The sequence below is a fragment of the Dermacentor silvarum genome, chromosome 1, assembly GCF_013339745.2.
Source record: "Dermacentor silvarum isolate Dsil-2018 chromosome 1, BIME_Dsil_1.4, whole genome shotgun sequence".
Taxonomy (NCBI): Eukaryota; Metazoa; Arthropoda; class Arachnida; order Ixodida; family Ixodidae; genus Dermacentor; species Dermacentor silvarum.
In genome coordinates this window covers 188,501,393-188,524,767 of record NC_051154.1, presented here as the reverse complement: position 1 = coordinate 188,524,767, position 23,375 = coordinate 188,501,393, and the positions used below count along the sequence as shown (strand labels likewise).

The following is a 23,375-nucleotide window of genomic DNA, read 5'->3' as shown; positions in this document are numbered from 1 at the left end:
GTATTCACAAAATTTCTCTTGCGAAATGCCGCCGCATTTGGCCATAACCGCGGTGACCATCCCATTATTAAGCCTATCGTTATCATGACTTGCGGGCGCCCGAACACCGGCAGATCAATAAATGACCTTACGTAAGAGACCTTTGCGAATATCGGTCCTATTCTCTAGGCATCTAAACTCCTTTCTATGCATCACATTATGCAAAATTTGCGTGTACTTCCATAATGTAACGCCCGAACCTTTGCACGCGCTGAAAGTACGAAAACGAGTCGCGCGTCTTGCGCAACCAATGGATGCACGACGAACGGCGCTCCAATGACATCAGCTAGGGGACCATTAGGTCAGCACTGCAGCACACTACTACGGGCAGTCGACGCTTCGCGTTGGTAAGTCAACGGTGGCGCTTCGCTGGGCACTTGGTCGGTTTTCCGACATTGGAACTCACTGATGCTATTTCTGAACCGTCACTTTTTATACCTAAATCGGCGAATATCGTTTTGTGTGTGACGAAAGCACGAAATGTTCAGCAAAGCTGGTACTTTGCGCTCTACTAAAGTCTGTTTTCACATGTCCGTCATGCTTTTAAAAAGCAAGTATGGTTTAAATCATGCCCGACTACTTATCACTGCTTACCTAATGTCACATTGGGGGAAAATGCTATATATGTGCTGCTGCAATGCCACTAGAGCACATGCATTAGCGCCACCGCAGTGACCAGTTCATTTCTGGAGAACGGCATAAAATGCTGCGGTGATGTAGTTAAAGCGCTGGGCGGAAATAAAACATTGATGTCTTCGTTGTACATGTTCACCATTTCATGAGAGCTTATTAACTACACAAGGCCATCCACACAGAGTTCATAACGGCAACCAGCCCTTTATTACTATTACGGGAAAAAAAGAAAAAAAAAAAGAAAACCTACATCTTGGGCGGTCCGACACATCGCTCTAACAAACTAACCGGAATCAACGTGAGCGGTAATTACAATATTTTACAAGGAGACAAGCATCAATGTTATTGCAACGTATCCGAAATAGAAAGCAAACATGCGAACTAAGATGACTGTGAAGCTTACACAAATGAATGCAGGCAAGTGAGCAAACATGTGCAGGAAATCTCGATACGAATGTGCACTGGATTACTGTTAATCTGTTCGATGACAGGAACATGCGGGGACCAAAGCAACCGGACTACGGCAAACCTGAAACACCTGCCATTCCGACGAGTTTTAGGCATGTATCTTAGGTGAAAGAGATGTATGCGTGGGGCCAGCGCACCACACACGTCTCGATTCCAGGATGCGCGCCCATGCACACTGCAAGGTAATTGCATTTTCGCGTTTCCGTTCCCCAACTGCATAGTTTTTGTCAAGTTTAGAAGCTACTCCGCGAGTGTAAACATCTGTCACCCGGCACTGTTGCAGGGCGTTTATAACACGCCCGGGGCTCCGAAGCTCTGGAAAAAAGAGGATCACTGGTCACTTCAATCTCATGTTATTTTTAGAGAAACGAAAGTTCCACACGGGCTCCAGCACGTGGTCTGACGATAGGTCCCCAGTCATACACTCTGTGGCTTGCAAATCCTTGACAAAGATTGCGCATGATTAGGCCAGAGAGCGGTTCTTTCATATTCTGGTGAGAATCAAAAGTATATGTGCATCACGTAAGATGGTGTACTTTTACCACTCCACACAAGCAACGAAACGACATCAAGTCATCTATAACGGCAGAAGTCAGTCGGGAGACATATAAAAACCAAATATGCAGATGCGGTTGCACAACGGAAAAGAGAATAAATAAACATATAACGCCATTAGCACAACATTATTAAAGTAACGCCATGCACTAACTCTCTCTCTTTCTTTCTGTCTTTCTTTCCTTTTTGCGAGGTTTTTGCGATACCGCGCATACATTCCACATGAGTCCATAACAAGCAGAAGGCACAAGGTGCGAGGCTACAGTGCCCTATAGTTCACTATACAAAGCGCCGTCCGATGCGACCCGCCGCGCGTCAGAAAGATGACAGCTCCGACATTTGGAAACTTGTTGGACGTGGTACCTGGTACGACTAGTCGTACGTTGGTTCGCACGCGGAATCACCCGTGTGTCTTCTAACAGCTACTGCTGTGATAGGAATGCCAGGCTTGAAGCCGTCTTGTTGCACTACCGACGAGCTTCCGAAGAACCTGATAGCGAAACGGCAAAGGCACGCCCTGATCCAAGGTCGGTACTGCAGATTCACACCGTGGCACGGGCAACAGCGTTCACAGGTGTTGCAGGAGCAGCACGATGGTGGCACTTTGGGAGTCAACAGCCCAGGGCGCGTGCGCACGGGGCGGTGCGCGACAAAGCAGGTAGCTCAGTGGCAGAAGTACTTTGTCACGCTGGTGTCGCAGCTGTCGCACTTGACCGAGCAGCACCAGACAAACCGGCAGTTGCACGAGCTCCTGTTCGTAACCGCCACCTGCCTGACGCCATGGCCGCAGTTGTAGCACAGGTTGCTGCAGCTGTCGCGTTCCGTCCGGGACACGCCGCTGCCAGTCCTTCTGCAAGTAATAAAATGGCGCGACGAATACTGTCTTGTAATACATTACCATGATCAACACGTTTCCGGCTTTGCAAGTCCAAGATTAGTTGCGTCATTCGTAGTTTTTTCTTAAAAAGGAGTACTGACACATTTTTGTGTCACGCTTTTTTTTTTTTGCTTGTTTAGGTAGCTGTCGACTCCATAATTACAACGCGAAGCCTTAATTTCTCGAGAGCGCCACAAATGATTAAAACAGCACATTTCATACGACCCGTTAGAACGCGCCAAAAAACAGAGTGGCTTCGGACGAGACAAAGGCGACTCATCACGTCCCCGAATTGGGAGTAGCGGTGTGTGTGCGTGCATGTGTGTGTGTGTGTGTGTGTGTGTGTGTGTGTGTGTGTGTGTGTGTGTGTGTGTGTGTGTGTGTGTGTGTGTGTGCATGTGTGTGTGTGCGTGTGTGTGCGTGCGTGTGTGTGTGTGCGTGCGTGTGTGTGTGTGTGTGCGTGCGTGTGTGCGTGTGTGTGTGTGTGTGTGTGTGTGCTTGCGTGCGTGTGTGCGTGTGTGTGTGCTTGCGTGCGTGTGTGTGTGCTTGCGTGCGTGCGCGCGCAGGGGAGAGGAGAGCAGTTGGGAAAACTCTGTGAAGCAGCCGGCCATAATCGGTAATCCTTCTGGGGTTATGGGGTGTCGCTGGGGCCCAATGTTGCAACATAAAAATAAAATAAATATAAGTCGGAGGATCCAAGTTTCTTAAAGGGACACTACAGAGAAATACTTAAACAGTTCACGACAGGTGTGAAGTTTTCTTTCGAAACTATTTTGATTCATTTGGTGGGAAAAGGTTCATTATTACTGGAGTACGGATGATTATTAATGGAAAGTGCGGCTAATGATGTGGCGCGCGCCGTCGAAGGGCGTTATATCTGTAGTGAGGGCCACGGAGATGTCACGCGCCTTCCTGACAAGTTCGTCAGCCAGGGACTACAACGTGAGAAGGGAACCGTTGGAGAAGGACATCATAGCCGCGCTCGTTGTGAATCAGCAGTTTGCGAGCAAAGGAGCTGACAACAGGAGCTCGTCGCTGGGGGCTTGGCGTGGGCTGGTTTGGAGCAACTCAGGATAGCAGCTCGGGTGAGTGATGGAAAGCTCATCGGCAAGAAAGTAATTAGCCAGATAAAGTGGTGCCAAATTCGCCGTGGTTTATGAGGCGATGTGCTGATAGGCATCGTGCACGGAGAGCCGGCACAACACAAACCGCAACCGCATACCCGCTGTCACGGAGGATAGACCCAGATCTGTATAGATGTGGGGTCTGCCCACGAATTCTCCATGAATTGCCGCGGCGTCCTCTTGTTGAAGTGCGCAGTGGGACGTGACTTGCACACACCATGAAGCGTGGTGCACACTCGGAGGGGCCTATGTTGCGTGGATAGTGGAATATCCTAGATAATGCTTTCGAATAGCTTTAGGGCGCACCCCAATTGCGTACACGGTAGGTCACGTATAGGCGGGGAGATGAAGTAATTTGATGTGGCGCAGCTTCTGTTTTATTGCGATAGCAATTATATGGGCACTCGAAGCGGATTTCTGCCATCGGTGTCGCCTTCGTCGTCGCCGTGAGGTTCCGAAGTCAAAGGACGATAAAATCGTCGCTGCGCGCCGTATGCTGTACGTGCGAGTGAAAGCGCGCGAGGGACGCGCGCTTTCAAGGAGAGCGAACGCACGGCGGAGGGCAAACGCGACAGTCGCGCGAAAGGCCGTGGGGAGGTAAGAGGGAGGGAGGGAGGGCGGGCGGGCGACGGCACTAACGGCGCAGGGGGAACTGGCGACGGTGCGGGCGCTCGCCGCATCGTATTTTGAAAGCGATCTGCAGACGGCTCATAGCTTTGTATGCGCTCTGCTTTCGTCGCTCAGTTTCCGGTGAAGCGATAGACCGAACGAACATTCGCTCGCTGCTGCTGCTGCGCTTGCTCACGCAAGCGTTTTGACAGCGGTTGTCTGCGGTCGTCGAGTGGGATCTATTTATGTTTGCTTGTGCGCGCTGACACCATGCTTGTTAATTCAGTTAGTAAACGAATGTGTTCAAGTTTACACAGCCGATAAAACTAATATCTTACTCCGTATAGCTCTCTACTAATTTGCTATCGCAATTGCCGCTTCGCCTTTCGGGCGAAACTGCGACTTTTTTAAGTTCGCAAGAAGAGAGCCCACGTGCCGGTCTCGGCAAGGGTGCCAGCGACCTGTGAGGCTCTTCAGAGGCTCAATAATATCCGCCGGGTCTTGCGCTGGTCCACATCGAGACAAATAACATTTATTGGCTTCCGGCCCCATTTCCCGGACTACTGGGTATTGGGAGGCTGGTTAGGGGTGATATGTGACGGAGGGGAAGGTGCGACGTTGATGATGGTGCTGTCTCCTAATTGGGGTTGATCAGCCTCCTCTGATAGGTGGAGCTTAAGGCCGTGGTAAGCTCCGCTAACGCGGCCACGTTGGCTCTTGTTGGAACAGCCAGCCACTTCTCAAGTGTGTGGGCTTTTAGGTAGTGTCGTAAAGATTGATTAGAGCGCGTGTTAACTGCCTATGTAATCTTTTTGAGGGAGCCATCTTTTCCGGGTATGTAGTAAAGGATGTTTTGTGTGGATCGACAGCGTGTTTGGGCCTGGCACCATATGGCAGCAGCTTTGCTTGTTTTGGAGTTTGGTGTCAGTTGGGAAAGTTGTTTCTTGTCCGTGCCAGCCCTCTAATATTAGGAGTCGCTTGCTTGAAGCTATTTCTTCTAGTACTCTTGCAATTGTAAATGGGTCTGTCCACTAGAGAGAAGGCTCTGGAATGTTTACACGGAATAGAGCCTGGGCGTTTTCATATCCTTGTTATCCAAGCAGTGCTGTAAACGGCAACAATGCCGGGGCCGACGTTATCAAACGTAGGACCTATGTGGGCTAACAGCTGGCCCTGATTCCTGTGCTGCCAGAGTAGAGCCGCCAATTGGTACCCATTGCATAGGGATGCATTGTTGTGGGTCATTTTGTCGTTTATTGATGTAGTTTGCCGTGAATGGGATGAGACTGGTTTCCCATTAGGAAAGCTCAGCGTACTATTTGATGATACGTGCCAATGAGGGTGCTGTTGTAAATGTTTGCGCGCTGATTTTTGCTTCGCTAATAATCTTTTCCCCTTTCTATCTACTTAAATTCCTCTTCCCGTGCACCCTGTGCAGCATAGCAATTTCTGGAACGGTGGGTTTCTCCGCAGTTGATGCATCGCATCTCATAATCACGGGGACTGTACTGGGGGTTGGTACACTGTACGAACTGGGGCGCCGCATCCTTCGCACGTGCTGTGGGGCAGACGTCTGCTGTTCGGTGACCGATGATATGGCAAAATGTGCACTTAACAGCTTTGGGCATGCAGGAAGCCAACAATGTGGGTGAAACCAGGACGTCGTAGATGCGAGCGCTAAACTTGGGGAAGCAGCAAGTATGCGGCACACGACGCCCAGAGCTCAGCTCGTCTCCTTATTCAACGTCGGGACCCCATAGCTCAAGGAGAAGCGGTGATTTAGCCTCGGCTTAAGGTAATGGACCGATGTTTGCCACGGCGACTGGTTGTCGCCGACGCACAGGCGAGAAATACTCCTGCATGCAGCCGCGCGGAAGTGCACTACCACGGCCTCGGTCTTGGATGCAGAGATGCTCAGGCCTACACCATGTAAGTAGCGGCTGGCCAAATCCTGCTTGCACTGAATGCAGCGTCTCACACGTACAGCACATGCGATGGGGCTGCGAGCAGATAGCGTGACATCGTCCGCATAAATAGCAGTTACGCGCGCAGGGAAGGGCCTGTTCACGGTGACGCACACAGGTAGGCGAGCCAACGCCAATTTGATTAAGCGGATCAATACACATCCCTGCAGAACATCACCGGACACCGGGCAAACTGAAGGTTTTCCCGGCACGCACACGCAGAAAACACGCTCTTTCAGAAAAGCGCATATGCGTGCGTAGCGGGGCATGCTGTTTCCAACGCCAGAGGTAGTGAACACGGCAATAACATATACGTATATGGGGCAGATCAAATGTGTTGCGCAAGCCATTATGCCCGCCGTCGCTTCTCCTGTCACGTGCCTCGCTACGTCACTACGTCACATAATTCATTCGCTCTCACCCCACCAGTTGCTCCGCTGAGGACATACCTCCCTACATTGTCGCAGTTTTCATCTGCACAACGCTATCACATTTAAAGCCATGCGAGGACACAGTCGTGTACTGGTATCAGGATCAGCCCACCCATGTCTTTGAGCATATATACTATCCCCTAGAACGGCCCTCTCATCCGTCCCGCGTTAACTAGGGTGCAACCCTGACGGCCAAGTTTTGATCGGTATAACGCTACTGCATTAAAATAAACGTGCCGTCACAATACATGCGCGAAATATTCTCTAAAGAACCGCTGAAGGACAACTGCGGATAGAGAAAGATCATTCGTCGACAACGTCTATGTAATCACGGGCAAAAGCTAGAAAGGCTAAGCAGCCTTTCTAGCTTTTGCCCGTGATGACAAAGGGCTTCATTTAGGGCAACCTTGAAAATATTACCAATTGTTTGTAAGAGTAACTACTGAACTTGGCATCCAGACAAGGTTTTGTGCTGATTTTCGTGATGCTTACGTGACGAATTAAAGCTCTGTCGCAGGGCAAGCCATTTTTTTTAGATAGCGTAGAGTATAAACGCCTGCAGTCGTGCGTATGTCCTGGCTTGTTAATTCTTTGTTTTGGCCTGCCATTGCATCTTCACTTATACGATACAATAAGAGACCTATATAATCGAAAATGTAAGCCCTCCATCCGGCGCCTTGGCTGTGTTTAAGGACTTCTTCGTGCCTACGCGTCTCTTCGGCTAAATTCGCTAAATCGTTAAAACACTCGAACCGTTTCTTCTATTTCAGCTCTCCGTATTTATTCGGCAGTCATAATGATGCACAGAAGTATAGGCCCTTTGTAAGACACTGAAAGCAACGTGTAAACTTCTCAACTAATTGAATGATCACCAAACCAGTGCCTACCGTGAGCACTCACGGCCGAAGGTGCCAGTGGTGTCGAGGCTGCGGTTCGGCAGGCAGTAGTTGTCCGCCGGTACGGCGTAAACCAGAACTCTTTTCGCCTCGGGCCATTTAGGCACGCCGCGGTTAACGTTCACCAGGTGGGCCCGGTCGTACGCTTTCCGCAGCCTCCGTCCGACGGCAGACATTTCGCCCGGTTGCAACCAGCAAGTCTTCGTGGTGCACGTGCCCGACGGGCCGTGACATTTGCAGGCGCGCAGTAGTGACTTGCGTACCGCCTGCAAAGACAAGTGCATCCATGTGGCACCGTATGTTCTGCGTAGCTCGTTTTGTTTTTGTCTTTTTTTTTTCGTTTCCCCCAGAATTTGCAAGAAATTTCGCGATATTTTAAAGGTCTCACAACCAATTGCGAACCATATGACGCCAACAGACAATAAAACTAAGGAGAGTCTAGGGGAAGTTAACTTTTTAAAATTGAAATGGCGAAATAATTATGAGTGTTAAATTCGCCATGTATTCGTCATTTCTATTCTCATTATATGACAATAGAAATGAAAGTGGAAGAAAAGGCAACCTGCCTCTCGGTGGGAGCCGAACCTACATCTTCCGCATTACGCGTGCGATAACTGTCCCTCTGGTCACTTTCTTAGGTATTTGTGTGCGTGTACTAAACCTAAGCCTGGGAGTGTTAGCCAGCGCCACTCAAGACCATGGCGGCGTATGTATATAGAACATCATTTTAACCGCGGGCGCCACCTACGTAGTACGCGATAGTGGCAGAAAACTGGCCAATAAGCCATCGTATGCCACATCGAGGGATCAAGGCTGCCAGATTTTAGACCTTTGCTATCCAATGAACACGGCTTAGTAATGCAGCCTAAAATCATTTTCACCTGGTACCTCCCGAGAACACCGGGGCGCCTAGGCACTCTCGTTTCGCTCCATACTCGCGTTCGACTGGACGTTGCAGCTTGCCCTCAAAACAACTAAATGATACAACAGAATTTAATTTCTCCTCATTTCCTTTCGCAAACAATGGTAGCAACAAAACCTGATTTTTTTTTTTTCAGATGGCAGCTTAAATGTAAGCGTGCCTAATCATGGGCCTCCTCAGTGTCAAGGATGCTTATGATCAGGTCCTGGCTTTATTTGTTTATTTATTCATTTATTTATTTAGAGCAACGTCTATTGCTTGCGCGATAACGTTCGCGGTTAACACTAAGAAGCGCGCTTCTCCTCACACAGGCTCTTATTGTGAAGAAGCCAGCCTTCAAGGAATGCACTACGTTGGACTGGCTGATGTATAACACTCGGTGAGTACAGGCGTTTCAGGGAAGAGTAGTACAGCAAAGTAGGTTATCTTTTCGGCAATGCACCAATCGCACTGGCGGAAGTAATAAACAGTGAGATATTTTTCATAAAGTGCATTATTTAAATTAAAATTTGACATTGCGACACTAAGTGCTGCAACTGGGGAATTGAAACCGATCAGTGCTCAATCCATGTCTATTTGGTGGGAATCACTAGAATACCAGCAGTTTCAAGGTATTCTACAAAATATGTTCTTTCTCCACATATTTTTTTGTGTTGCAGGGGCTTGAGGAAGCCTTTGTGGGAAGGAATGAGAGGAACGCCAATGCAATCGCTCGACTTTGCGTACTCGGGATGGCACATGCGTTGAGCGCGGACTGGCTTTAGTTCCGCAGTTGTAATCAGCTAGCGCAAGATGATCGCGAGATCCAAAACTCTGCTGCGCATGTGCGACTGAATCACTACGTCACTACGTCACCACAAGCCCGCTGCAAGGTAGGTAGGTGCAATTAGCTTGTGCAGTTTACCTAGTTAACAGAACATTTTTATTTCTTCTTTTTATTGCGATAGCAATTATATGGACACTGCAAGCGCACTTCTTCCGTCGCCGTGCTCGTAGCCGTGGACTTCGCTGTGAGGTTCCGTATAAAGTCCAAAGACGGTAAAATCATCGCCGCGCGCCGTACACTGTATGTGCGAGTGAAAGCTTGCAAGGGTCAGCCGACGATCGCGGCTCGATCTCGCGCGCGCGCAGGAGAAAGGCGAGGCGGAAGCGCGCTTCTTCTGTCGTGCGCGAGGCACGGGTGGGATGCGAGAAAGGGGGGGGGGGGGGTGCGTTCTACACCGACGGCGGGTGCTCACGGCGCGGCCGCGCGGGCGCCGTTTCTTGACAGCGATTTGCGACGTGGAAAAAGTGCGTGCCAGGGCGGGCCTCATCTTCAAAGCGATTTGCGATGTGGACAAAGTGCAACTATAGTGCAAGTAGCTTCGTATGCGCTGTGCTTTCGACGTTTTTTTCGCGATGAAGCAAGAGATGGCACGAAGGTCTATTCGCTCGCTGCCGCGCCTCCTCACTCCAGCATTTTGACAGCAAGTTTTCGCGGTCATCGAGCGAGATATGTTCATGTTTACCTGTACACGCGTTACACCGTGCTTGTAAATTTAGTTAGTAAGCGAATGTTTACAAGTTTATACGGCCGATAAAATTACTATCCTTAGTTCGTATAGTTGTCTACTAATTTGCTATCGTACCCACCGTGGTTACTCAGTGGTCATGGCGTTGGGCTCCTGAGCACGAGGTCGCGGGATCGAATCCCGGCCACGGCGGCCGCATTTGGATGGGGACTAAATGCAGAGGACACCTGTGTGCTTAGATTTAGGTGCACGTTAAAGAACCCCAGGTGATTCACATTTCCGGAGTCCCCCACTACGGCGTGCCTCATAATCAGATTGTGGTTTTGTCACGTAAAACCCCATAATTTAATTTGCTATCGTAATCGATGTTTCGCATTTCGGGCGAAACTGCGACATTTTCTTTTACTTGACAGGAGATTCACTGAGGCCGAAAATTTAGCCTTTCAATGTTTATGCATATTTAATGTTTAGACTTTCAATGAGAAATGAGTTTTTTTTCTACAAGCGCCATAATTACCGCCGGGTTGCGAAAAGTAGTTCTTATCTGTACTGCGGTACAACGTAGCATCGGCTTCGTCGGCCGCGGTCAGTTCCATCGTCTCGTTCGCATCTCGCGTAAGGAGCGCTTCGCACTTTCGACTCTGTCGACAGGGAATCGTTCTTAAAGAGTCGCGGAGACTAGTTTTTTTTGTTTCTTGAATTTTTAAGTAATCTCGAAAGATCTTGTAAATATTACCATCTTCGAGTCACTTCGTACGTCTTGTGACTTCTTCGAATCAATCATATACAATCTTCATCGTATCCCTACTATACAGATACCACCACCAAATACTACGACTTGTATGTGCTTGCATCTGAGTAAGAGCAGTGCGAACGATGCCTCTGGGTACGAGTTTCTGAGACAGAAACATGAAGACAACGCGACCCTACAGTCATTACTCTGTGCTAATAATTTGTCTTAGCCTTTCGAATCCCTACAACAATTTTGACTATTTTCTTTCTTTTGTGTATCGAACCATCGGTACATATAGAAAATTTCGTCCACTTTTTCGCCTCCCTAACACGCGTGCGCCTGAACTTTAAGTGAGACTGTATGGTGCTGAATGTTTAATATTTAAAATCAAAACAAAACAAAGCGAATGAGTTGCTTCTATACAAATGCAGAACCACACAGCACAGGTTGCGTCCCAGTCACGATTATGTCCCAATCGGGCACTTACCGCTCTTCCGACATTGTTGTTGTGCCTATTCATCGCGGCATTTAGGTCTCTGATAGCTTCAACCTTGCCGACAAGGAGCCGGCGCGAAAAGTCCCCTGCGTACTTGATATCGGCGCTGCAACCTCCCCAGGACCAACTTGAATCTGCGCAGGAAGCATGGAAACACTTCTAATTGTTTTCTACCACTCAAGAAAGCTTACCGTCGTTCTGGAAAGAGAGGTCTTTCACTATATTACCACCAAGTGTACCTGAATTCCTATTCAACCACGACCGGCACGCAAACTCGACACAGCTGACTTTAAGAGGCGCGGCACGCATCTTTCATGTGGCGCTTCGCGTACCAGTCACTCCAGTTTCACTACAAGGCTGTCACTCCTTCAGCATTTTCAAAGCTCTGACCGACCTGTGGACAGCGCGATCATCCGTTTCATTCGCTTTTCCAGTGTCAACTTACTAGAGCACTTAAAAAAAAAAAAACATCGTGTTGGAATTTGTGAGAAGTGGCTTCCGCGAAGCGGTTAATTAAATGCTATGCAAATGATTATATTCTCCACAGCGTTTTGCACCGTAGCAATTACACGTGCCTGCCAGGCAAGAAAGCAAGACGCAAGGACCCCCACCACGTGACCGTGCATTATACTGTCTCCGGGATCGGCCTGCTTTACTATGACACTGAATCCAGGGTCGGCGCACCGACAAGAGTGAGTCGATCTTGGAGATAGTGCAAAAGTAAGCTGCATTTTACTCGGCGAGAGACGACCCACGCAGACGCACCACACTGCGGGAAAGATATAGAAGGGTTTGCTTTAATATAATAATTCTGCTCTTAATGATGTATATTTGTCGCAATGAGGATATTTAGGTACAATTTCTTGCATCACTGCGCAATTCCGTAGAAAGCAAGGCCAGTAGCCAGTACCTGTGTAGCAGTAGTAAAGATCGGAATGCTGTCCTGTGTGTGAACGTGTGAGCTATTTGGCAAGGCGGCGGCGGCGGCGGCGGTATATATCAGTGGGAAAGTCGAAGGAAGAAGCAAAGAAGGCTTCGCTTTAATAACCACACTATTCCGTTTGTCACGATTTGAATTGTGTTCCGTCCAGCATCTGAACCCACTGCCTAGTGAAGCTGCTAACCAGTTCGTTCTCCATCTATAGTAGCTTGCATACGTGGGAGGCTTTTTGCACCGCCGTTTTCACGGGTAAGGCGACTCCGCTGCCGGCGGTCTTATAGCTATAGGATCCGATCCGAGCTGTGGTTTCATCTCCGTATAGGGAGTGATGGCGCCCTGACGCACTCGCATTCTCGCAAAAATAGTGCCGTCCGCAAAAGTAATATTCTCTATCTCGTGAAGGGAAAGGATCGAGAGCAAAGTTTTAGCAGGGAATTTCGCGCAATTAAGTGTGCTGTGCTTTGTGCGTGTTTTTCTCGTCTCTCTCGCAAGAAGACGAAGTCGCAACTCTTCCATGTGCAGCGGGTGCATGCCAGCGAGCGCATTTAAGAACGACCCGAAAAGCGCCACGTCGTATGACGACTGCTCGAAGGACTCTTTGGAGCCAGCGTTGTAAAGCGCGAAAACAGCCCCCTGGCTATTTCTTTGTCAGGTTTAGGACTGCTGCTCCAAAGAAAGCCACCCTCCAGTCTGTATGCGCTGGGTGAGAGGGGCCCCGAGAACAGCGTAACGGATGATGATATATATTTTACAATAAACTTTAGCATATTGATGGCGGGCCCACTTCGTGGGTCCTTTGTAATCTGACAGGGGGGCGAGTTGGATGCGTCAACATCCAATGTTAACTTGTACATAACTGTCTCTATATACTTGTATATAATGTCCAGTTATTTTCGAAACGTAAATGCGTCTATGGCGTCTTATCTCTGATGGCAAAAAGCAACGAAGGTGGCGGCAGTAGGTGAAGACGACAGTTGCGCCTCCCAGACAATGAATAAGACGCAAGTCGGGGAGCAGCGGAACGTACTTTTGACCTTATCTATATATTGACCTATTAGCATCTCAAAAACACTGTCGGTTAACCAAACGAAAACGCTTCACTTACAAAAATTAATTATTTAACATAGCGTAGAGGCACTAAAGTAGAGACATAGACATGTGTAAACGATAGGAGCAGCGCCGGCGACGATGTTTGTGCGAAGTGGACTCCGGCATTCATTGCCGCCTTTCGCAATTACCGACTGCATTGCACCTACCTGCTGGCGTAAATGTATCGGTAGCGACATAATCATCACCAAGGTAGTTTTTAACATTTTCGAAGAGGAGAGTTGCGCAATTTCTAGCGCATTATAGTTGATAAGAACGTGACAAGCTGTCGCCATCTGCGCTAGCATTTTCGAACACACCTTCCGGTAATTCATTAGACAAAAGAAGCGCTGTGGGCAGCGCTGTGTTCGAGGCTGGCATGGAGGAAGGGCAATAACTAAAAAGGAGCGTCACGTGACAGTTCTGGATCCTACTTACAAAAATGTGAAGGAAGGCTCATAGGAAAGGAGCTTTCGCCACGTGATAGGAAACGGTAATTTCTATAGCCGTCTCGACTGCTGCCAAGAATGGCGGAGAGCGTGGCGCAGGACGATTAAGAACCCCCCCCCCCCCCCCCCCTTTCCGGTTACAGCTCTCGCAAATCAAACATCTTGCCTTGAAATGTCCAGCCACCGTACTCAAGCCCTTTTCTGGACGGCGTCGAGAAGGTCGCCTTGCCGAGGCAGGCTATCCGACGTCATTGTACCCACGTATTTTTTTGTATTTTTTTTTCGCGGTGCTTGCCGTTACAGTTACATAATTTAAGCTGCAGGGAGCAAGTGCAAAAGGCTGCGGTTGCCATACTCGACGAGCAGGTGGTGTCTTTGGCGCTGTCACGTCTACACAATGCTGAACTATAATATATCGGTGTTACACGTAAGAACAAACAGTACTCCTTTTCTTACTGACTGTTCGCGCTGGAGGAGGGAACGTAAGGAGGATATGACGGAAACAGTGCAACTTCAAACAAAGTTATTTCACTGTGAGATATGCCATAGACCGTTCTGAATTGGCGAATGGCGTTAATCGTCTCGCTCACTGTAAACATATTGCTCACCGGGTTCAGTCTTGCGAGGCCTGTCGTCGCATCTGCAGCTCTTTTGGCCTCGGCTGCAGTTCCTGGCGAACATGTGTGTGATGCCTGCGCTCACCATGGCGACCACGAAAGCAGACTCTCGGGTCGCTGCATAGAGAGTAGCACGCTCCAGTACCAGTAGCTCTTAGAACGCTTCAATGTATACTCCACGAGTTAGGTCTAAGACGCACATGCGGAGGATAGGTTGCACCTGCACAAATGCAACATACAGAGGTTGGGTACGTTCATAATTTGTACGCTATTTTTCCTCGGGAGGTACATGTCAGCTTACAGCCCGTGACACTGTCAGCATCCTCGACGTATTGATAGCTTTCACGTGACGTCACGCACCCACCTTATCACCGTGTCGGGGCACCAACATGGCGACTACGAGCACTTCAGTCCAATCCATCTTATTGAAAGCCTTCACGTGACGTTACGGACTCAGCTTATCGTCGTGTCGGTGCACCAACATGGCGGCTACAATGACGTCAGTGCAAGCCATCCATACTCTTGTACGTATAAATAAGAATGCACTTCCAGAACTAGCTTTACGACTATTTTCAACCTGAAAAGTGCAACCTGATAAGAAATGAAGCTTTCGGTAAACCTAGCCAGACGAAGACAGCCCGGCATACAAGCGTTATTGGGTGAACGAAAATTTCTTGTGGCCTTTTTTTTTTTAATTACTACACAGAGAGTGGCTCGTGACGTCACAGATGTACTTTAATTTCGCCGACGCTTCGCGCCTCGCTCCACGTTTTCCAGCAGCATCATCTCGTTTCTCTTTGGGCATATTATGCCTCATAGAGTCGCTGTGTAATGCTTGTTTTTTATTTATTATTATTTTTAGTGCCAGGAAGCCGCGTAGAAGCGCGCTAAACCTGCCCCCTATGAGGTCATATCGTGCCAGCCGAGCCGTATTGTGTCATGTTTTGTACCAAGAAAAAAAAAAGTACTTTCTTTATAGGAAGAGAATGCTGAGCAAACAAATATGAACTTTAGCGCAATAAAAGTGAGCAGGAGTTAACTGGTATTCGAATTTGATCATTCTAGAAGGTCTTTTTTTTGCAATTACATACATCACTGTTTTGTAGCCGTAGCCATAAACTAAAGTTTGAAGTCATTTACATGTAGGCAAAACAACGCTAACAATATTTAGCATATAGCAAACAGACATGTGAATAAAACCGGGTACAAGGGCACAGTGCATCGAAACAACAAAGGCCAATTACAAACAAACGAAGAACAATAAGCGGTCGATACAAGATAAGAAAAAGGCGATCTTGAAATTTTAAGTAGATGACATTCACCTAATAGGTTGGAATTGGCGCCGCAAACCTGTGCAATTTTCTAAAGGAACATTTTATTTATTTATTTATTTATTTATTTATTTATTTATTTATTATTATTTATTATTATTTATTTATTTATGTATTTATTTATTTATTTATTTATTTATTTATTTATTTATTTATTTATTTATTTATTTATTTATTTATTTATTTGTATTGTCTTCGAAGTAACGTTTTGTGCCGTTCTCCAGTTCTGGACATATTATTCCAAGCCTTAAGTGCGCCCACAAACTGCAGTCATCTTTCCCCATGAGTATTATTAGCACGGAACAGATGAACATTCCCAGCGGAAGCACTCCTCCTTGTGCTGGATGAGGATAAGAACATGACCGCTTGAAATAGAATAATTGAATCTTAAGATAGTATCCACAGCGCTAGTAATTTTTGAGTGCACAGCGTTAAAGATCAGTGGTGTTTAAAGAATCAAATGGGTGGAACGCCGTCCCACAACGTTACAGGGGGATGGGCTGCGAGCCGCACTTGGCGGTCCCGCGTGCTTAACGAATAATATTACGACAGTTTTTTCGATCTGCATGTCCAGCTTGAAAAGTAGAAACTAGAAACTAGAATTTGCTGACTATTCCATTCAACTTTTCAATATAAACATGTACCGTAAGGTTTACAACGACAAAGTTAATTGATGTAATACGTTTATTTAATTAATAGATTTATTAGGTTTTTCTTGCAAATGACGCCCGACTTGGCAGGTAATTCACCTGCAGTGATGTAAATCAAATAAATTTCGGGATACATTTTTTTTAAGTGGTCGAAGCGCGCGCACACACACACACGCACACACACACACATTGTATGGAGAACCAAAGGTAACGTACGACAGCGTGTTAAGCGTGCGCTCATTCTCGGCAAGAAGTGCGACGCAGCCACCGCGATACCGTGAGTCACGTTGGTTTAATAAGGGCTGTGCGTTCAGTAATAACAACGTTGTTGCTCTTTTTCAATAAAGTTTCAGTTACTGCGACGGCATGGGCTAGTAGAAAGCCAAATTTTTTCTTTTACCATTCCGCGAGACAGACGATGATGATTTTAATGATCAGCTGGACATGCTAGCCTGGCTGATGGCCTGGCATGCCACTCCAGGTGCTGGGTGATAATTATGATATACACCCGCCGTGGTTGTTTAGTGCCTATGGTGTTGGACTGCTAAGCATGAGGTCGCGGGATCGAATCATCCCCGGCCACGGCAGCCGCGTTTCGATGGGGGCGAAATGCAAAAACACCCGTGTACTTAGATTTAGGTGTATACGTTGCAGAACCTTAGGTGGTTCAAATTATTCCGCAGTCAGCGTGCCTCATAACCAGATCGTGGTTTTGGCACGCCATTTTTTTTTTGTGACATACATAGTGACCGCATAAATGCACAAACTAAATACATACGCAGGCGCACAAGCTGTTTATAAGTCTCATTAACTTATGTACAAACTTTGCAAAAATCAGGGGCCGAATTCACGAAGCTTTTCGTTCTTAAGTGCACTTTGCCAGTAGTAGCTGGCCGCCTTCGCTAATATGCCCAGCATCAGAATTGGCTGGAATTTGTTCTTATGAACAATGCTCGTGCAAGAGTACGGGCCCAGGCAAGCGCTATCGTTGCACGCATTGTGCAGTTGGAGCTTCTCCACGAGCCAAGTATGTCCCGCAACTCAACGCTCGAGCACCGCTTTCTTCCTTTCTTCGATGAAATATAGAATATACAAATAGAGTATTTCGTCAGCCCGCCAAAACAATGATACTTTTGAGCGGGACCGGGCAGTGCGCTGGCCTGAATTACACAGTTTTTTTTTTTTTTTGTGTTCTACGAACAAAGGAAACAATAGGGAAAACAAGTACAAAAATAAATGAATGTTAACTTTATTTATAATCCGGCGAGTTATTCGGGGATTTGGGCGAATACCCCTGCCTAGGTGTCGGCCAGGAGCCCTTGAGCTCTGGCGGCTTCCTCGGCCCGCCGGACGGCCCAGAGTTGGTCTTCGAGGGCGGAGCTGAGCAGCGTAGTCTCCCAGCGCGTTCGGCTCGAGGCTGCGTCCCCGTCTGGAACCCCCCCCCCCCTGTTTGCACTCCCATAACATGTGTTCCAGGGTTGCCCTGGCCTCACAAAACTTGCATTGGTTGGACGAATAAAGCTCTGGGTAACAGAGATTCAAGATCACCGGGTTTACAAACGTTCTTGTCTGCAGCTGTCGCCATGCGACCGCCTGTCTCTTGTTCAGTTTCTGGTGTGGTGGCGGAAATTTGCACCTCGCCAGTCTGTAGTGTTGCGTTATATCTCTAAAACTCGTCAGGCGATCCTCCCACTCCCACCCCTCACCAGACGTCGTGGCCGAGGCGGCGGTAGTGTGGTTGGCGGCTCGGTCCGTAAGCCCTCGAGCCGCCTCGTTGCCGGCGAGTGATGTGGTGTGGGCGGGTGCCCATACGATGTAAACTTCTTTATTCTCGGTTTTGCCCGCGAGTAGTATTCGTAACGCCTCGGGGGAGATGCGGCCGTTGGCGTAGTTGCGAATTGCCGTCTGGGAGTCGCTGATGATCACTTCGGCCTCGGTGGTGGCCACCGCTAGCGCGATGGCTACCTCCTCCGCTGTTTCCGCGTGCACCGTGTGTACCGTGACACTAGTTTTGCAAGTGTTCTCGTGATCTACCACCGCGGCCGTGAAGGCGCGCCTGCGCGCGTACCTGGCCGCGTCCACGAACACCGCGTCTTCACATTTGCCGTACTTCCTCTGTACGTCCTGCGCTCTCTTTTCTCTTCTACCCCTGTGGTATTCCGGGTGCATGTTCTTTGGTAGCGGAGGGATGACCAGCTTGTCCCTGAGGCTGCTGGGTACGTCGACTTTGATGCCGTGTTGAGCGTGATACCCGATGCCTAACTTTTCTAATATGTACCTGCCCGTCCTGCTCTTGGAAAGACGTTCGTATTGCGCTATGTTCTGTGCCTCTATCAATTCCCCCAGCGTATTATGTAGACCTAGATCCAGTAACCTGTTCGTGCTTGTGTTGATCGGTAGCCCTATTGCCTGTTTGTAAGCCTTTCTGATTAAGCATTCCATCTTTGTCTTCTCCGCAACGTGCCAATTGAGGTATGGTGCCACGTACGTTATTCGGCTAATTACGAAGGCCTGAACTAGTCTGATCATGCTACCTTCTTTCATCCCAAGTACAATAGAAAAAAAATTAAATTTCTTTATGTGCCTCTAGCATGTTCTGCAAATGCAGGGCGCCTTCAGGGATTGTCTCTCCTACAGGCTACGGCAGCCGTGACACGGAACATGTTTTAAGCCCTCAGGAACCATGCCGAGGCCAGCCGCATGAATTTTTTTGTGCCCTGATTTGTAATGACGGAGTCTGTTTCACCAGGAAATACAGTCACATTTTTAGCCCGATGACGTGGCTTCCGTTTCGCACAGGTTGAAGTACTAATTAGATGCCACTAAATTGGCACGTTTTTGCCTCAATGCACGAGCGACAGAGACAACAGTCACTGATGTTAAGTAAAGCGCAAGTACTATAGCGTGCCCAATTTTACTCCTTAATATATGCCGCGTGCAGGTTACGTGGTACAATTTTATTTTCAAAACGTTCGACGGCTGACAAGAGACAATCCTCCAAAGTAGACATGACCCTATATCTTTATTATGCTTTTTTGCGATCTACAGGACTCAGTGAACGACATCTTGTATTTTGTTGCTGTTTCTCCTTTTTTTTTCTGTTTCTCTCTCCTCCTCCCTTCTTTCCCCAACACACGTGCAGGGTAGCAAACCGGAGTTTGCTTCCTGGTTAACCTCCCGTCCTTTCCACTCCCTCTATCTCCCCCCCCCCCCCTATTAACCATTTAACTACCAAAACCTCCCTGAAGAAATGCATAAAGCTTCCTTATTTTTCCTGCTGCGCCAAATATAGCACGTGATGTCCTGATTCGAAAAAAAATATGTATACTTCAATCTGAGTGTAAGTCACAAAATATTAATCCCCGCGCGCGCTAAAATGTTCTGACGAACGCCGTTCGTTAATTCTAGTAAGGCCAAGAGAACCGCTGCTTGAACGAGTAGCACTCGCCTTTGGCGATATGCCTACAAACTGACTCAAGTGCTGCTCGGGTCTGGAAGTTGATTAACATTCGCACGAGGCTTTTCTTGCACATATTTCATGATTGCGCCATACAGTTTAAATCTGGTTGGATGCAGGGCATGTAAGCAGCGGTTTAAACTGCATGGCAAACGAACCTGGAAGTTTTCCGTGCTTGGAGACGATGTTGAATGAACTTTCCGGGCAGGTCCAACGGTCCCACTTGAACTGGGATTGACATTCGTCTAGTGCTTGCCGCATTCCGCTGCCAATGGTTCCCAGCGACGCGCGTCCAACCTGTGAAACAGTGGTTATTTATGCGAGGTATATACGACGAGCATTGTCATTATTCGTCCGTGCAAAAGAGAAAGGAAAGAAACGACCCACACTTTGTGAAACGTTGTGTTTTTTTTTCTTTACTTTTTCTTCTTTTCTTTCGTTTCTCTTTAGAAGCCTCGAGCAAAGATTTAGGGACAAAAAGCGCGAAAGAATGTTTCCGCAACAATTTCCTCGTGGTGTGAGGTTGACGGATAATGCGAAAACATGGTTCACTGCAGAGAAGGAAAAAAAAAAAAGCTTGAGCTTCCTAGAAGAAGTGTAAGCCCTAAATTATGGTGTTATGGCCAACAATATCCGCAGGATTCAAAGTGGGAACTGCGCACGGGTCCAAGTGAAGGGCTCCCGAGCGGACGTCAAGGGACAATCCGCTAGTCTTTGTCCCAGCGGGGAGCATACTCGCGGGCAGGCGACAACGTTTGGCAACCAAGGTGGTCGTCAAGCCCTCTGGTTTGTGCTTGTATCTGGCGGATGGCATACTTTCTGGCTCTCTCTGTCTGGACTTGAATGCAGCATTCTCAGAGAATGCAGCATTCTCTCCCTCTCCCCCCCCCTCTCTTTTTTTAAAACTAACAAGTGGTGTTGTATGCAAGATAGGGAACGCACCGCTGCTGCGGGGTATGCTTCTCAGCAATCCGTAAATAACACTTAAAACACGTATAGATAGATAACGGGCACACATTACAGATCACATGCTGCCGCAAAGCCCAACTACGTGCTTTAAAACTTATATATGCTGGGCGGGAATGCGGACTGAATTCCTAAAGCTTTACGTTCGTAAGTGCTTTTTGCCATTGGTAAGCCGCCTTTTCTAAACATATGTCCAACCTGACGATCGGCTGGAACTTGCTCGTATACGAACAGTTATAGCGTAAGCATTTCAATACAGGCCCACATGTCCGCATTCACTGTGCATGCTACAGGCTATTATTGCGTTAGAAAAAGTAACAGAAAATTGACCCATATTCATGAAGTTTATCTTACGCAAGTGCATTGGCTACTGCAAGGATGGTCGTCTCGTTATCACGGTGATCGCTATCATGACCGGCTGTCGCTCGAACGCTGACCAATGAGAAAATCCTGTCACGCAAGAGAAGTTTTTTTTTTTTTCGAATACGGGCTCATGTGTCGCAAATCTGTCGAACAAGCTACGGCGTGTAAGCACCCAGTTTTTATATGGTACGCTTCTTTTAAAATAACATATTGTAATTAATGTTGAATAATTAAATTGAAGGTATGTGCATAAATTCAGGGTATATTTGGTCATTCTTGAAGTTTAACATAAGTTTGAAAAAAAAAAACACTGTTCAACCTTATGTGCTTCAGATATCCATTACTGTACTTGCTACTCAGTTTGTCTATTCTTCATTAAAAAAAAGAAAGATCGCACCGCTAGAACGTCGCTGCCAGAGCATACAGTTTTGTCGTATCACATGAATGAGCGCATATTTTATATAGATTTTCCTACATGAGTACGATAATTATATATATAAACATAGTGGCTGATCTTTAGAGAAGGATTTTCTTTCGCAAGAACTGTTCATTATCGACCGCTGGCTGAATGTTCTCTATCGCGATTACCCATGCAGCACCTGTTCAAGCATATATTTGGTAGCGCGTCGTCAGGCGTCGGCGCCTTGATGACAAATTAAGCCGCGCGGTAGTGCCGCTCGTATTGTGGTCAATATGCGTGCCATGGATTGAGTACCCTCTTTAACCGTTGAAGACATGGAACTCATTGCGGACGGGACTACAGCGTAGTCAGCACGCAACGTCACATGGACGAGCCAACCTACAAAGTACTATATAAACGTCACGCTGCGCGACGCAGAGCAGGAAATACGTCGCAGATACGCCCCGTGTGGTAGCAGCTTTACTATAGCCAAGCTATCGCGAATTCCATTCGCCTTTGGTAGACGGCGCAAACGCACTTCGGAGAGCACCATTCCCTAATTCTGTACACATGTGATGGGATCTGCACACATTGACCTATTTGAATGATTAGTTAAAAACCAAGCCTCTTCGTCACCGCACAAACGTGTCCCAAGTACCGAAACTAGTATCTGTCTGGAGAGTAAAGCATGCGCACAAGACTACAAAACAAGACAATTAGAACGCTCGTTATGGAATTCAAAAGCATCGTGATATCGGCGTGCAACGTACCCTTGATCCAGACAGCACATGGTTCTCCAGGGACCTGCAAGATAATAAAATAACAGGAATAAGTTCTCTTTGTGGGATTTTACGTGCCAAAACCAGTTCTGATTTGAGGCACGCCGTAGTGGAGAGCTCCGAATTAATTTTGACCACCTGGGGTTCTTTAACGTGCACTACAACGCAAGCACACGGGCGTTTTTGCATTTCGCCTCCGTCGAAATGCGGCCGCCACGGCCGGGATTCGATCCCGCGATCTCGTGCTCACCAGCCCAACACCTATAACCACTGAGGAACCACGGCAGGTAATAAGTTACGCTCAATCCCTTGCGCTTTAATTCTGCATACAATATTTTACCGCTTCATTTAGATTACATTACCAAATGGTACAAAAAGTGAATTCGAATACAATGACAGAATATCCTGACAGAAATGCCACTTAGCGGAGGTAACTGGCTGTCGGGTGTAAGACAAAAATGAGAGCCATCCAGGGTATGCGGCAACATATTGGCACGACGGAAGGTATCGTTAAATAGATGAAGCGTGCAATATATATATATGAAGGTAGCATATAGTTCTTCGGATCCTGTGTTTAATAAAAGAAGTGCAGGCGCACGTAGAAAAGCCAGAACATTTAATGTCGACGTTTCGGCCGAGGTCCAGCCTCGCCGCGCCCCTCGAAGCGACGTTCTGGTTCTGCTTACGCCACCCAGCAGCGGGCAGCTAGTGCGCTGCGGCTCTGTGCTCCGCGCTGTCGCAGACTCGCAGCGCATTGGTTACCAGCCGTTAGGTGACGTAAGCAGCACGTCGCTTCGAGGGGCGTTCGCTGCAGCCTCCCAGCTTCAGTTTCGCGCGCTCTAATAGCCGAAATTAGTCGTGTCGCAGTTCCGCGCGTAAGCGCATTTTTCTAGATGAAAAGGTTGATATGGGTTCTAAGAAGAGTTTGCTTCCATTTCCCAATTACGATGAGCCCGCTGAAACTAAAATGTTTAAAAGTTAATTAATTGATTTTTGTTCATTACCCACTAGTTACCACGTATCGCCTGTCACCCCATGTTCGGCGACGCTGACCGCATGTCTCCGAAGAAACCGTCATT

General features: G+C 47.7%; 1 protein-coding gene across 1 annotated transcript; it reads right to left on the bottom strand.

The window, feature by feature from the left end:
• Nucleotides 1–694: 694 nt before the first annotated feature.
• LOC119436116 (protein Wnt-8b) lies at nucleotides 695–20,128 on the bottom strand. Its single transcript, XM_049656316.1, has 5 exons — nucleotides 19,947–20,128; nucleotides 14,342–14,467; nucleotides 11,250–11,392; nucleotides 7,588–7,862; nucleotides 695–2,545 (listed from the first exon to the last, which is right to left on the bottom strand). Exons 1-5 carry the CDS (start codon nucleotides 20,047–20,049, stop codon nucleotides 2,359–2,361), a joined length of 834 nt encoding a protein of 277 aa, XP_049512273.1. The 5' UTR covers nucleotides 20,050–20,128; the 3' UTR covers nucleotides 695–2,358.
• Between the last annotated feature and the right edge of the window lie 3,247 nt (nucleotides 20,129–23,375).

What these genes read in the sequence shown, in the direction of transcription:
- LOC119436116 (XM_049656316.1), bottom strand. Translation starts at nt 20,049, where the DNA reads ATGCGGCAAGCACTAGACGAATGTCAATCCCAGTTCAAGTGGGACCGT. An exon ending in CAAGCACGGAAAACTTCCAG is followed by an intron (nt 14,468 to 19,946) that starts GTTCGTTTGCCA and finishes CTCTCTATGCAG; the next exon opens with CGACCCGAGAGTCTGCTTTC. An exon ending in TTCGGCCGTGAGTGCTCACG is followed by an intron (nt 2,546 to 7,587) that starts GTAGGCACTGGT and finishes TATTACTTGCAG; the next exon opens with AAGGACTGGCAGCGGCGTGT.